This window comes from Hyalella azteca, unplaced genomic scaffold (assembly GCF_000764305.2).
Source record: "Hyalella azteca isolate HAZT.00-mixed unplaced genomic scaffold, Hazt_2.0.2 contig1117, whole genome shotgun sequence".
NCBI lineage: Eukaryota > Metazoa > Arthropoda > Malacostraca > Amphipoda > Hyalellidae > Hyalella > Hyalella azteca.
Window position 1 is genome coordinate 638 of NW_025931449.1, and position 15,598 is coordinate 16,235.

Sequence of the window (15,598 nt, forward strand, 5' to 3'; positions counted from 1 at the left end):
ACGGCAACTTTTACTGTCAACAGCTCGCCGTACTGCATCAAGGCTTTCAGGATCAGCTTCTAAAAACCTTCGCGTCAACTTCTTGTCACGCTTGTAGCGGTAGAAAAATTCTGCTGAAAATGATAATTTTTTTGAAATTCAGACAAACAAATTAACTGACAAATAAATTTTCCCGAATGAAGCTACACTCATGTGCTTGATGAAATAATTTTATTAATTATATATGTTTATGGCTTCATGTACCTATGCCTCAGTGTTGGTTTTATAGTTTGATTTTTTAAGGTATATTCCGGTAAGAATATTATTATTTTTAATTGATGATCTGGGAATAAGAGGAATTCTACTTTCCTTGCAGAGATTCAATTAAGAAAAATAGCAGTGGAATTACAGGGACAATATCCAGTAACTTAGCTGCGTCTAGTGGAATTTGCTGAAAATATTCACTTTATAGCCTGTGTTGATGCCAGAAGAGTTTAAACAGTCCTCGGTCACCGCTAGTTAGATGTATTCCAAACAGTTTCCGTATTTCTTGTTAGTATATCCCAATATAAATATACCTTATGTTTATCATTATTATTGAAAATCTACTCGCAGTTACGCATTTTTTGCTTATCCATAATTAAAACTGTTTTGAGAATAGGATATTGCACAAATGCGCTCCATGTTTACTTATCATGAAAATACCATAATATTCTCACTAATCTCAGACATACGAAGCGTTAGTCAAAATATGGAGTAAATCTCGCAAATCATCATTCAGACGTCTATAAAATTTACAATGAAAAGATAATTTAAATATTAAAAATCTATGGATTACTACAATAATAGCCATCTATAGATTAATATAATAATAGTAATCCATGGATTACTATACATCAGAGCTTATGACATGGGTTCATTCAATCGCTATATATACCGCCGACTTTACACATCAGTGCACCCTGGATAAAACTCTACGGATTTCGAAGCTAACATTTAATTATACCTATTCAAATTTGCTAATTATAATTATAAACTGATAATTATAACACTGATTAATTATTAATACATTTGTTGATTATGATATTTCTTCAAGAGAGGTATGAGATTTCACAAATAATAATTTATATATATTAATTGATTTATGAATGTGCTCGTTGTAATTTCATATGAAATTCGCGAACGATATTTTAATTAATCTAATAATATGTTCTATACATACATAGATCAAAAATCAAGAAATAAACATTTATAAATTCAAGGAGTTTTTAACCTAATTAGTTTCTGCACTCATTGCGATCTAAGTTTTTTCAATTAAATGAGAATAACGCGTAGAAATTTTCACTATAAGTCAAATTTTGTTTAAGCATATTCTGGTTGTGCTTATTTTTTGAAGCAACTTTGCACTTTACAAATTTCGCGGTTTTCTAATAAATTTGTCAGTTCAGATAATCGCAATCAGTAGCATTTGATCTTACTTTGCAACCTAAAAAGTTGCACTTAAACGTGCTCGAGACGACATTAGATGGAATACGATGGTCAATCTCAAAAGGCAATTAAGAGGTGTTGTCAACAGTTAATTGAAAACGGAAGAATGAACACAGTTGAGAAGTAAACTTTGAAATAAATTAGGACTTCTAGGTGTTTTCCCAATCTGACATGCCTTGTATAAGATTCACTAATCAGGAGGTCTGTACGAAAATGACGAATATAACCTACGAACTATTCCCTTCACGCAATTTCTCGTGGTGACCAAGTACCAATGTTTTCCCCACAATAATGAAAAATGGTGGACTGTTTACTCTAGGAAACGTATCACCCTAGTAGATAGCTTGTTTTAATAGTGGAATTACCCTAGTAGTAGAATACCTAAGCAGACGTATTACCGTCGTGTGATTCTTTCTTTTCGAAACATTTTTGATGTACTCGTTTGTTTAGGAATACATTCATTAATATGAGGCGATAAAGCTCTGTTTCATTTTAATAATTTATTCTTGACAATGAGCACTAACTAGATCACGCTTCCGACATTATTTTCTCGGAAACGGGCGTCTTATGAATTAATCAGTCTTTATACGGTTAATGTCTTCACAAATATGGTAGAATTCAGCCGTATTATCAGTTTGGGATTTTAAGAAAGGATGCACTGAGTTTATATATCGAGCTCCTGAATTTCGTAGGTCCGCCTTCGGCAAGAGGCCCTTCGCTGCCGCCTCTGTAACTCTGAGCGATGCAAACGACCGGATCTGTTGTCCGCAATAACCTGGTAACCGGTTATTTACCTGCTTCCTTGCAGGGTTTCTTCGTCAGAAAACGCACTTCTATATTTTGCCAGACCTTTACTACCTCGAAGTATACCTTGTGACGTGCAGCTGTTTTCATGCTAAAAATAAAATCAAAATTTATTCTTAAGAAGACATATTAATGTCACTCGATTGCTCGAATCGCAGATTAATAAAATTTAATAATAAGACAGCGAAGAATGAGCCACACAAATTCACCATATCTTTACAGAAAACTTACGATAGAGCTGGACCCCGGAAAGCTTTTTACAAAGGAATGGTGAATTTTTATAAGTTATAATTTGCTTTTAAAAAGAAATAACAGCGTGACAGGTTGCGACGTCTCGGTTGACAGGTTACTACAGGTTGCACCAAGCACATGCAGCGTCACAACTAAAGGCAGGGGCTTGTCACGCTCGCGCTAAGAACTCATGCCAGCTACTGAGCAGGGTAAATTAAGTAGGGTAAAAAAAGTAAATTAAACTATTATTTAAATTAATTTATTGTAAATTAAGTTTGAACGAGGTTGACCAAAAAAAGCCAATGGTGGCCTGTCCAGCCGCTGATTTAGTGTGTCATTTGATCCGTATATTTTTTACCATGAAACTACCCAAAATAGCTCCTATTGGGCGGCTGAATTGGGAAGGCGGCCATTTCACACGTGATTCTTCGAATGGCTGCCGAAAGGCGAGCAACAGCTGCTTCTGAATTTTGACAGGTTATGGCTAAGCGTGGGGAGAACTCTGCAGGGTGATTGGGTATGGCTAAGCGTGGGGAGAACTCTGCAGGGTGACTGGGTGTGGCTAAGAGTGGGGGGAACACTGCAGAGTGTCTTAGTATGGCTAAGCGTGGGAGGGGGAACACTGCAGGGTGACTGGGTATGGCTAAGCGTGGGGGAACACTGCAGGGTGACTGGGTATGGCTAAGCGTGGGGGAACAGTGCAGGGTGACAGGGTATGGCTGGGTATATCACTTGAAGGGTATCATCTCCTGAAGTTATATTGCATTGAAGAAGATTCAATTTGGTTGATTTAAAATAATAAAATGATTCTGTCAGGAAATTATTCCGTGCTCTTTAAACAAACCTCGCGCCGATTTTATTTTATTGAAGTAACTTTTTATACTCGCAAATGCTTCCAATCTAAACATTCAATTCGTAAATCAATGAATTTATTTTAAATTATGTTTGAACGAGGTTGACTAAGTTGAAAAATTTATTAAATTTTATGTTATCTAGAAACTAATCAATATTGAATATGATTATATATGATGACACAGTTAATCTTTCCCTTATCATGTTGTTTTATAGATAAATAATTAAGCACTAAACTCGATGCTAGGAAAATATTAGCTATTATAGATGGAATATAATGCGTTTTCCGATTGAAACTTAATGCGTTTAATAAATAATATGAATATAATGCGTTTTCCGCTTGAAACGCAATTTCTCCAAATCCAAATAGGTATTATCTCACTCGAGGATTTCATTAGCATTGTTTCCCAACTAAAGTTCCCAAGTTATCAAAGGGATCATTGTTGCCTGGGTAATTAGAAAACACAATGGGATACATTTATTCATACATATATAGCTTTAAATTGTTCTAAAATAAGCGGATGAATGCATTCCTCTGTCCCATTAATAGTGCCTCTATGCTCTAGTTAACATATTTGCCTCGTGTTTAAGGTGGTAAATGTTATAGAATATTATTTAAATACCATGCTCACTTGGAATCGTCAACAAGGTTGGGTATTATTCTCACTGTTCAGTACAGTGGGAACTGAAGCCACAGCGTTTTGTGGTATCATTCTCGCTGAAATATCAATATTATTCATCGGCTGTAACATCTTTTCAAGATGGCAATGTTTGGAAATTTTTTTCCATAAAATATTTCCATGACACTAATGCAAGAACAGACTTAATTAATTTACGTCGTAGACTAGTAGTCCATGACTCATCGTTTTCATTATGATGAGAAGCCGACTAACATAACAAATTAATCTCAGTACTTATATTATCAATCTGCTTATATCGCAAGTTCACAAGGAATTTAAAAACAAAGAAAACGCCAAGCAAATTCACCATATCGGTATATTGAAAACGGGAAAATTAATCTCGTCATCAGCTGACACGTTATAGATTAGATATTGACTCTCCGATTAAACTATCACTCTTGGTTACTAAAAAACACCTATTATGAAGCGTGCAGCAATTAGATAAGTGCAATCACTTACGGTACGCATGAGCAACGAGTATTTATACGAGGCAATGGCGGGACAGTGAACATTTCTAGACGAGACACAAACTTTGCTTGTGCTTTACGCCTTTCAATAAATATTGAAACCCAAACTTCTGTGTCTGATAATAACTCTCGCGGTCGATAAATTACTTGGTAAGATTCCTCCGTGGTACAGCAGTAAAGTTATACTGCATTTCTATAGGCGGATAGCAAGATAATAAGTCGTACGTGGTTCAATGAATGTATTTCACATGGAAGTCGAATTAGTAGATATCTTTAGCAAGAATTTTTTTAACTCAGGCAAAAGAAACGGTAAACTTTGAATTGTTTGAATGAAAATTAAGGTCTTCCTGAAGTGATTGGTCTTCAAAATTCATTCATATTTCCTTTTATGCTTAAACTCTATGTAGCGAAGGTCGTCCTCAAGTTTATTTCGCTAATCAATTTGCTGTTCCGTATATTTTGCAAATGTCATTTAATATTGTGGTATAGAAGCAGGAAAGCTGGGGAGTATAATAAGAAAATACAATAACATTCACTATTCCCGGAATAGAAATTTATTTACTGGAATTCATTTAAAAGGACGTACTTTGATACTGAATACCTAATTCATTCTACTTGATTCAACTGGCATAAATGCGCATAAACGCGGGTGCTCAGTACATAGTATAATTAATAACTACACAAGCACTGAGTAAATTGTGATGACTTTTGAATTGGTGCCCCCAGACAGACATGACGGACCCTGGTGTGATGGCGCCGCTGCGCAAGGACCGCAAGGCGACGCTGCCACGCATCCAAAACTTCATCTCGTCGCGGCGCTTCAAAGACGTGAACCTCGTGACGCGACTGTACCCCGACTCGCGAACTGCCAGTGAGGCGGCGTTAGGCTGAGGCATGAATGTCGAGTGACGCGACTGTACCCCGACGCACGAACTGCGAGTGAGGCGGCGTTTGGCTGAGGCATGAATGTCGAGTAACGCGACTGTACCCCGACGTAAGAACTGCGAGTGAGGCGGCGTTTGACTGAGGCATGTGTGTCGAGTGACGCGACTGTACCCCGATGCGCGAACTGCGAGTGGGGCGGCGTTTGGCTGAGGCATGAGTGTCGAGTGACGCGACTGTACCTCGATGCGTGAACTGCCAGAGGGGCGGCGTTAAGCTGAGGCACGAGTTTCGAGTGACGCGACTGTACCACGATGCGCGAACTGCGAGTGAGGCGGCGTTTGCCTGCGGCATGAGTGTCAAGTAACGCGACTGTACCTCGATGCGTGAACTACCAGTGGGGCGGCGTTTGGCTGAGGCATGAGTGTCGAGGGACGTGACTGTGATGATGAGTGATGAGTGTCAAGTGATGCCGAATTTGGTTTAGGTAAACACAGTAACTAACAAGCTAACTCTTGTAACTCATTCTTCGCAAATAATTACTAATTTGTTCGCGCTTCTTCATAAGCTACTGTGGTAGTGACTCGGGAACAGCGTCGAGGAAAAAAGACTTTACTAGGTTTAATAGAATTCTATATATCATTATATATTGAGCCGTCGAACATATAATTATTCTGCGAGTTGACAGTTTCGATCGCAAGCTTGCAACTTCGGTTGGAAATTCCGTGACTGTGGCAGCAAAGCTTAACCGGGAGTTCGGTTCTCGAAACTTAACGCCAAAGAGAATCAGTAAGAAATATGGTCAAGAATATTAAAGTAAGGAAGTGACTGGTCACAGACTATTATTCCTAGAGTCAGCTTACTTTTTGCCTGTAGTTCATTGTAGAACAATGTATATACTCTGCAATCTCCTATTTAGTATGAGGCCTTTGGTACACCAGGACGAGCTGTTATTCCAGTGCGAATTTTTGATGAGTGCGATATTCAACAGAGTTCATCTCAAGCGCGCCGGTATTCATCAAACTATTGTCCTCTTCTCGCAAGAATGCGCCGTTATCCTAGATTTCTTGTGCAATTACACCAGCATGCAAAATGCAATTTGGGATGCATCAGTACTCCTCAAGCCTTCGCCATTCTGCTCTCATCTGTCTGACATTCACCATTGTTTCTTATTATTATTATTATTATTATTATTCTTTTTCTTCTTCTTCTTTGTGGTACTGTGGATACTCCAAATTGAATGAAATATCCACTATTCGCGGCTGTGCACACGCACACGACAGCAAAAGGTCTTGACGAAAGCTAGTTTGGAGGGTTTCATGCAGGTAGGATGACTGTCAAGTGTACTGCCTTCAGGCAGCCTTATACGGCTGAGAAAAAAGCAGGAAGAGATGTTGCTGACACGAGCGGCACGCAGGGAGTTCCATATTCCTACGGTCTAAGACAAGAAGGAGTGCAGGCGGACTTTAGTGTTACTGCGTGTGACTTGCAGTTTCTGTTTGTGCCCCTTTTTGTGCTTGTGGCTGGTTTGCACAGAACCGACTGAGGTTGGATATCAGCTATATATAGGCGATGCAACATTCTGTACAGAATTCAAGCCTTGTCTGCCGTTCTCCTCATATGGAGCTGGTCCAACTAGAGCCTGGCCACCATCTCCGTGACATTGGATGTGGGGCTCAAGTCACATAGGACTCTGCAGGCCGCTCTACGTTCTACCATCTCAAGGGTGGTCCTTAGGTGCTATAGATGCGGATCCCTGACCGGTGATGCATATTCCAGCACAGACCGTACGATGCCTTTTTAGCAATGAGCTTGGAATTGAGTTTGGCATCCCTTGAGATTTCTGTAGGCAACCGCACAGGATCGATTGGCTTTGGCTGCAGTTGCATCGACGTGTTTCCCCCAGTGCAGGGTTTCTGATATTTCAACACCGAGATACTTGGCACTGAAAAATTGCAGCAGCCACTACACTTGCGAAAAATTAGAAGTGGGCCCTCTGCTCCTCTTCTTCGTGATTGACAGTAGGTTGTATTTGCCAACGTTGATGGCCATCTGGCACTTCCGCTCATACACTTCCAGCTTGCCCAGGTCGTCTTGAAGACGTTGCGCGTCGAGCTTGGATCTGATGTGGGAGTACTGGAGCGTATCATCGGCAAAAATTCTGTTTCTGGCGATGATTCCTTTTCCGCGGTATCAGAAACAAGGTCAGTCCGAACACTAAGCCCTGAGGAACGCCAGAAAGCATATACCCTCCAAGACCACTTGCTGCGTTCATCCAAAAAAGAAGTTGCGATCCATTGCTTGACCCTTAATCGAATGCCACTAGTCAAGCTTCGATAGGAGTCGCCGGTAGGGCACTTAGTCGAAAGCTTTGGACGAAGGTGTCAGGCATGACGATGAAGGTTTTATCCTTCATTCATGAAGTTTTCTGTCGTTCATGCCATTTTCCTTCCGTTCAAGTTTTTTCTCGTCATTCTACAGCCCAGAACATTCACCATCATTTCCCGAGCTCTCGGACATAATTTTTAACCCCCAGCTCTGTCGTACTGGTCGGTGCCGGGGGGCGAAGGGGCCTGGGTGAACTACCCCTTCTCTGAGGTTATTAACCAGAGTTTCACTCCCACTGCTCTGGGTGCGTCATTTGGACCCACCTGGTCCACCACCTGGTTCAAGGTAGAGCTCCAGATACCGTCCACCTGGCAGGGACGCCACCTCCACTTCAGGTGGAACTCCGACTCTGAGGCGACTTTGTGGAGCGTGGACGGCAAGGTGCTGCAGGTGAGGGGTGGCAGTGTGCTGCAGGTGAGGGGGATGGCAGGGTATCGCAGGTGAGGGTGATGGTATGCTAATGGAGTTTAGTTAACATATAAGAGTGGTAAGGTATTATATGAGCGGTAATGCAAGGAATGCTGCTCTGTGAAGTCGCCACTCCTTCGTCATGTGATTGAATCAAGCGTCTTGTGGTCGTCCGGCGTGTGAAGTCATTAAGCAGGCTGTACGAACTGCGTGCGTATCACTTCAACATTGGTCGTCATGGTTGTGTTGCGACAGTATAATTAAGTGGGTGGATAACTCTCAACGAATCAGTTCTTCGAGACCCACGACCGCACGAAAAGCTGTACGAGCCACGGAAAACATCGAACGTCGAGGGCTGATTTAAATCATTTGAGGTACACATTCTATTCTTTTTCGAATTGTGCGGGGAGAATGCAGATATGGTATCACCTCCTCGTGCAGTTCATGGCCTCACGTAACCAGTTAAAATTATATGCACCCACTTTATTATCGTGTTGAACTTCACAACGCCACCGTAACGGGCGCTCTTGAAATGATTCCTGAAACGTCTTCATTTTACTTTCCTAACGGCCTATTTCAATTGACGTCCTGAACACAAACACATGATCCTTTATTGACCACTTTTCCACTGCTCGTGAAACGGCTACTCTGCACAAATACCTACCTATCCCCACTCTTTAATCACATAGTTATCTCAACGATACGCAGCGTACCTCTCAAATCATCCATACTTCCCTTCAGGAACCTGTATTTTAACCGATAAAATATCTTTCAGGATAACCCGTATTCTCTGCCTAGGGTCTGTCGTCAACAATAGACAACCAAGTGCGCACAGACTACCTAATCACAAACAACTACGACGGCAGCTCACCTATGCTCACCTACTACGTCGAGATGGCGGGCAGTCGCATAAAAGGCACCTACACCGACGACCTCATTGGTGAGTACCTGCAGTACTGGTACCTACGACCTCGTTGATAAGTACCTACAGTGCCTACCATCACGACCAGTTGGGTAAGTCATACCTAAACTACGAAGAGGACAGCAAATGAATCATGTCGAGCAATGTGGCGTTTCTTGATAAGAATTGCATTAGAATTGTTTATTTCTATGATGAATAAAGTGTATCCCGGCCAATTTTGCGTTGCTGCTGCCTACAGATCCTCCACCCCCCGACATGATGTTCACGCTAAGCGAGACCAAGCGTAAGGTGGGGCGGTCCTTCGCCAACCAACTCGCGCTCATGGACCAGTACCCTGACTACATCTTCGTCGCGTCACAGGTAAATAGGGTACTGTTTATAATATAGGGAAATTTCTTTGGTATATGTAATGAAATGAAAGTAATATAATTATTTGACATATATTTGTATTGCGCTCACGGACCAGTACCCTGACTTCATCTTCGTTGCGTCACAGGTAACGTGGGTCCCGAAAACCGTATTACAACTGTCATAATAGCGTTCATCTTTTTCTGTTTCGTACTATTAGCAAATACTAATTAATCATAGGTACATTCTGCGACATGGGTACATTCCGAGACAGTAATTGTGCGACATTATGTCGCACAATATGCCAAAAATGTCACACTTTTGTCGAAAGTATGACTAACGTTTTGATCGAACAATTCCGAACAGTTTTGATCGAACGATTCATATATGTATAAATGTATATGCATGAGTAGGGGTATTGTGCGACAGGTTTCATCTAATTCCCCGAAAACCGTGTCGCGGAATTGTTCGATCAAAACGTTACTCCTGAAAAGGTTTTGGCACTTTTAAAAGTTTCAGGAGTATGGCATTGATGATTAGTTGGCAATAATTATGATTAGTTGGCATTTTTAAACCCTATTAAAATAAAAAAAACTTTACCTGGCTAAACCTAACCTCAGTAGGGTTAGTCATACTCTAAACCAACCCTATTACCGCCCTAAACCTAAGCTAACGAGGTTGGCGTTAAATTGTGTTCATTTTTTCGGTGTCATACAATTGATTACAACTAATCACAGAGAATTGATTACAGCTAATCACCGTCTCACTATTGACCAACTTATAGGTATATGCATAACTACTCATTAGAATTAAATGGCAGAATTGGCCTGTTAATACAAGTTCGATTAATGACCAGAAAACACATTTGATAGCTAATTATTTTCAACGAATTTCGCTGAATGTTGCCGAAGCATTCGAAATGCGTTAATAAATTAAAATTGCTTTCTGAAACATGCCTTTTTGATTTACCAACATCTTTCGAAGAATTGCTCGAATCCCTGAAAATTTTAATCAGAGTCATTTGCTAATCGTCGATCAAATTTTCATGAACTACACATTAAATAGGCAAAAATAATCATATGAGTTCCAGGATCAAGTGAGACAAATACGCCTATGTTTCTTTTAATTTAGCATAGTAGGTTATATTATTTTCTGTCAGTTATAATATTTTCTTCATTATATTTTTACGTCAAGTCTCTCCTCCAAATCAGTTAGTGGGAATATCCCCAGCTGAAGCATCGCACCTTCAATAATAATCCCACTAATAATGCCAACAATAAGCATCGTACCTACACTAATTATGCTTGTTACAGGCGCAGCAGTGGGCCTGGTGCAAGCAGTATTACCCGGAGCTTTTCAACCGCGTCAAGGTGCAGTTTTTATGGAGATTTGATTGATCTTAGATTGAAAAATTTAATTTAATGAAGAAGAGGTGTTCATGATGAATGAATACGCTTTGAGTCAAATATGAGTAATGAACATGCAAAAATGCAGCCTCCGTAATGTGTTTCATTCGCTTGTTGGAATTCATTGCCATGATGCCAACTCTTGATAAAATTTAAAAAAAGACATTCTAGAAACTCTGAAAAAATTTTCAGCGCTTGTTGAGTCTTGAATTGCTCTGCAGAATCTACCGACCTCAGTTCGCAGCTCCGGTGTTTGCAACAAGTTATACTTTTCTGCTTGATCTCACTCCATAAGATCTCAATTAGTCAGTTGTCAAGGATACAAAACTGATTTACACTATTATTTCCTTTATTCCACTCAAATCTATAAGCTCCCCAATATTTCGTTGCTCCAATTCGCTTGTTATTCGCAAATCTTTCAATGTTAAATTTTGCCTTCGTTAAAATCTATTTCGATTCGGTTGAACAGTTTCTGGCGGTAAACGAGCTACAAAAACGTGTTGCACTCGAAAATTTAGAGCTCACAAATAAATGTTCGACTTCCCAAATATATAACATAATATAGACTCTAAAAACTCCAGAAGCACAAACTATTTAAATCCCACACCGCTCATCGGACCCGCATTTTTAAGGGTATTGACGGATTGGCAATCTTCTCGAGAGCGTAAGCTTTTATTAGAAGCTTACTGCTGCTCATGCATTATGTAGGATCACTTAATTATTTATTAGTACCATTGTTTCATTGTGTAATAAATGGCTAACTAATGCCCTGCCCGCAATACTGAATCTTGTTCAGATTATTTAGAGGACATTTAAACAAAAATAAACAAAATTCGTTGATGATATAAGAAATTAATCAGAATATTTTGAATCATTTCATTCATTTTGAAAGGCTAAACCAAACGGCCTGTGGGCTCGCGTTAGAACGCGCGTCTATGGAACTTCAGGCTTAACGCTAAAACGCTTACCTCAAGCTGATCTCTCCTAATTAAATGTTACTTTACATCAAATGGAAATAGTTTGCCTGAGATGGCCAGCAGCGAATTTTACGTAATTATTTTGAACCAATAAGAAAACAATAATATTTTTGTCAGGCTCGGGTGTCGGAGGGGAGGTTCCTGCCCGTCCATGGGTGGCACGTGGGTGGAAATGGACGGCAACATCCCCAGTGGGGAGAGCTTCGTACGCCAGTTCTTGCACGGCCAAGGATTCTTCAAGAAGGAGCTCGGCGTGACCTGCAAGGAGTTCTGGCTGCCCGACACCTTCGGTTACTCCCCCCAGATCCCCGGCCTCATGAGGGTGAGTGCCATAACCTTCAGCTACTCCCTCCCGATCCCCTGCCTCGTGAGGGTGAGTGCCATAACCTTCAGCTAATCCCCCAGATCCTAGGCCTTATGAGGGAGCGGGTTATGGTGAAATGATGACAAGGCACATGAGACCATTTCATGAGGCTTGGCGGAAATAACGTGCCCTCGGCACCACTCACGCGCTTGAATAGAGTAATATTAATGTCTGCCCGTAGCTGGTAATTTGTAGCAAATGAAGTAATACACAATACAAATTACCATTAAGCCAGGAAAGAATTTTAGTCAGTTTTGTCCTATTTTCCACTATTTACTAATATCGTTCTTTATATTAGCATACCATTTCGTTCTAATGATGCCATGTAGAGGTGAATATTTTTTGCGCCCACTGCCCAAAGGTCTATCTCGCTCCGTGATGCAGTAAACGCCCATTTCTTCCAGCCCAATACATGGGCTATTACTCTTCCTGCCGCAGTTAGTAGCCCTTTACCCGTCCCCAGCACACGGACTTCTTCAGGTCCTCACGAACCAAAAATCCAATGCTCGATCCTCGTACGTTGCTGTTAAAGGACATAAATGACAATCAAACGCCAATATGGGCAACGATGACGATTAGTGTGGGTTGTTGCAGAACGCGGAAGATTCAACCATTCTAAGAATTGAGAGTCGATTTGCCCTAAACAATTTTTACAGATGCGCGGCGTTCTATCTACGGTTGGTTTATCGCTGATAATCGAAGTATGAACTATCGACTCTGGGTTTATCGCTGCAGATCGAAGTAAATGAGAGTAGGCATTCACTTTAAAACGTTGAATTGAATAAACGTTGATATCAGGTTGAAATACTGAACAACCAAACTTAAATGTCAATCAACGTCGAAATGTGACCAACACTAGAAAAGACGTTATTAAAGTATTTTTGCTTTAATGTTGAAAAATCTCGATATTGGTTCGCTGAATGTCTTGCGATTTACCAACCAGGAACTAATATTATCGCACCAACATTGAATAATATACATATATTTAAGTGTACGATTAAAGACCAGAGAATACATTACAATTTTCGAGGAGTCGAACAATCCTTTAGCCTAGTTTTATTTCTCTAGCACGCGAGCTACCGTGGTCAAGGTGGCTAAGGCGTCGCGCGGTCATCAGCGATTCCGTGTTCGAATCCTATACTAGGGTCGAATGGTTCATTCAGCGGAAAATTAAAGGAAAGTGAATGGATGGGATGCAAATAGTATGTCTACATCCAATTAAATGCAACTGGTTGTAATAATATGCCCATGTAATGTAATTGTCCCGATCAATATGTATAATGAGTTCCGGTTGAAACGTTGCATTGTAACGTCAGTACAGCTTTCCAAGAATAACGTTGCTTTACTTTTCATTATAAACCTTTTTTAACGCGATCCCAACGTCGTAATAGGTAGTTATTTTAACGCCTGTTTTGGGAAGTTGTTTGCAAATGCCGTTGTTTGCAAATACCTGTTTGGTGAAGATTCGGCATTTATTGAAGCAGATTAGGAATCGATCAGTGAAAATTCGGGATCGATTTTTGCGCATTAGGCATCGACTACTCTAGATTCGATTTCGTTCGATGCAGATTATTCGACTCAATAAATTATGGGGTGCAGAAACTTCATAGATCTTCACTGAATCGGCATAGAAAGCTCCTCTATAATCGGTGTTGCGCCCCTTAACATTGCCCTCCACGTTTCCCACTCTGAATGGGGTTTCGTCCAGTCGACCGAGCAAGAATCTTCATTAATATTCTTGATCGAACCATATCAATCTTCGTCGATCGATCAAGACCTGTTTGACCGGGACGTTAGTGACGAAGTTTATATTCTTCCTCTCGTCCCCAGCATATGGGGCTGTCGCGGTTCCTGACGCAGAAGATGAGCTGGAGCTTCGTTAACAAGTTCCCCCACCACAACTTCACCTGGCGGGGCATCGACGGGTCTGAGGTCCTCGCGCACTTTCCTCCGGGGGAGAGCTACCACATGGACTGCACGTGAGTTGCTCAGGTTTAGCCTTCTATGATTGATAATTGTTGGCCTGTATTAATAAGAATGTAAAGGGATCATGAGAACAAATTGACGCAAGTGATCCAAGAGAAGCTGGAAATATTCCAATTAGGATTTAGAATTTTTTCAGGCATTGGGTCGAACACTAACACACTTAAACAACTGAGCCTCATCAAGGGCTGTGAGTTAAAAAAGATTTTTCCTAGAAATTCACTTAATATAAGAACAGGAAATTTGAAAATTGAATGAAGGCCGAGTGATTAGTACCCTGACACTACAGGTGTGGCGTAGTTGCAGGTAAGAAAGGCACCAGGTTGCAGGTAAGAAAGGCACAAGGTTGCAAGTAAGGCATCAGGTTGCAGGTAAGGCACCAGGTTGCAGAAAAGGCGCCAGGTTGCAGGTAAGGCACCAGGTTGCATGAAAGGCGCCAGGTTGCAGGTATGGCAACAGGTAGCAGGTAAGGCATCAGGCTGCAGGTAAGACACCAGGTTGCAAGTAAGGCACCAGGTTGCAGGTAAGACACCAGGTTTCAGGTAAGGCACCAGGTTGAAGGTCAGGCATCAGGTTGCAGCTAAGGCTCCAGGCTGCAGCTTAGGCTCCAGGCTGCAAATAAGGCACCAGGTTGCAGGTATAAGGACCGAGGTTGCAGGTTGCCACCTGGTTGCAGGTGGTATAGTTAAAATAAGATTTTATAGCCCCAGGTAGAACGAATTAGCTTCAGTGCATTTTATTAATGGATGAGTAGCCTTCTGGTGACAAGTCAGTGGGTTTATCTGTTGTAGGCAGCATGGAGTTATCAATCGCATCCTATAATACATCCTATTCAAATGACAGGCATGAAGTGAGGAACCATATTGCTAACGAGCTTGAACATGAATGGGAACTTGGTCGACAAGGTATCATTTTCTTGCAATTTTTATGGGGAGGTTCATGATTGTTCTTCCCATATACTAATAACTTACATTAGTTAACCAATCGGATTTTCTACGCATCTTGTCTACTAGTTAAAGTCCATGTGCAGTCTTCAACATCCTTCGCATCACCATCACTTTAACCCTCAAGCCGACAACGCTCTTCATTCCCTTCATCCACCCCTAGCACCTCCTGGATTGGGCCTTCCCTTCCGATTCCTCAATCACACGTTGCAGGATTCTCGCTTCACCGAGAGTAAAGCCAGATTCTCGCTTCTAAAGTCTGATTCTTCTAAAGAATCTTCTGAAGCTTCATCTTCGCAACCACTTTTTCTAAATCTGATAGATGTACACGCTTATCGGGCACCACGCACAATTTCTGGCTCACTATATCATTACTTGCTCATCTGAAAATTTTATATCGGAAAACCGCTTCTTCTACGTAAAGCTTCTTCGCAAACTGTGAGGCAACCGAGGGTAAAACCCTCTCCTCCCCCTT

At 41.1% G+C, this 15,598-nt stretch overlaps 2 protein-coding genes across 2 annotated transcripts; both read left to right on the plus strand.

The window, feature by feature from the left end:
- Positions 1 to 4,617: 4,617 nt before the first annotated feature.
- Positions 4,618 to 9,392, plus strand: LOC108676105 (alpha-mannosidase 2C1-like; the record flags this gene model as incomplete). Its single annotated transcript, XM_047881589.1, has 5 exons — positions 4,618 to 4,651; positions 5,228 to 5,372; positions 7,920 to 8,161; positions 8,978 to 9,119; positions 9,340 to 9,392. Coding segments are annotated over exons 2-5 (576 nt in total), but the record flags the coding sequence as incomplete, so codon positions are not given.
- Positions 9,393 to 11,992: 2,600 nt separating this feature from the next.
- Positions 11,993 to 14,454, plus strand: LOC108676106 (alpha-mannosidase 2C1-like). Its single transcript, XM_018164145.2, has 2 exons — positions 11,993 to 12,154; positions 14,027 to 14,454. Exons 1-2 carry the CDS (start codon positions 12,005 to 12,007, stop codon positions 14,177 to 14,179), a joined length of 303 nt encoding a protein of 100 aa, XP_018019634.1. The 5' UTR covers positions 11,993 to 12,004; the 3' UTR covers positions 14,180 to 14,454.
- The last annotated feature ends 1,144 nt before the right edge of the window (positions 14,455 to 15,598 follow it).

Coding starts and splice junctions, on each gene's coding strand:
- LOC108676106 (XM_018164145.2), top strand. CDS start 12,005: ATGGACGGCAACATCCCCAGTGGGGAGAGCTTCGTACGCCAGTTCTTG. Junction 12,155..14,026: donor AGATCCCCGGCCTCATGAGG/GTGAGTGCCATA, acceptor TCTCGTCCCCAG/CATATGGGGCTGTCGCGGTT.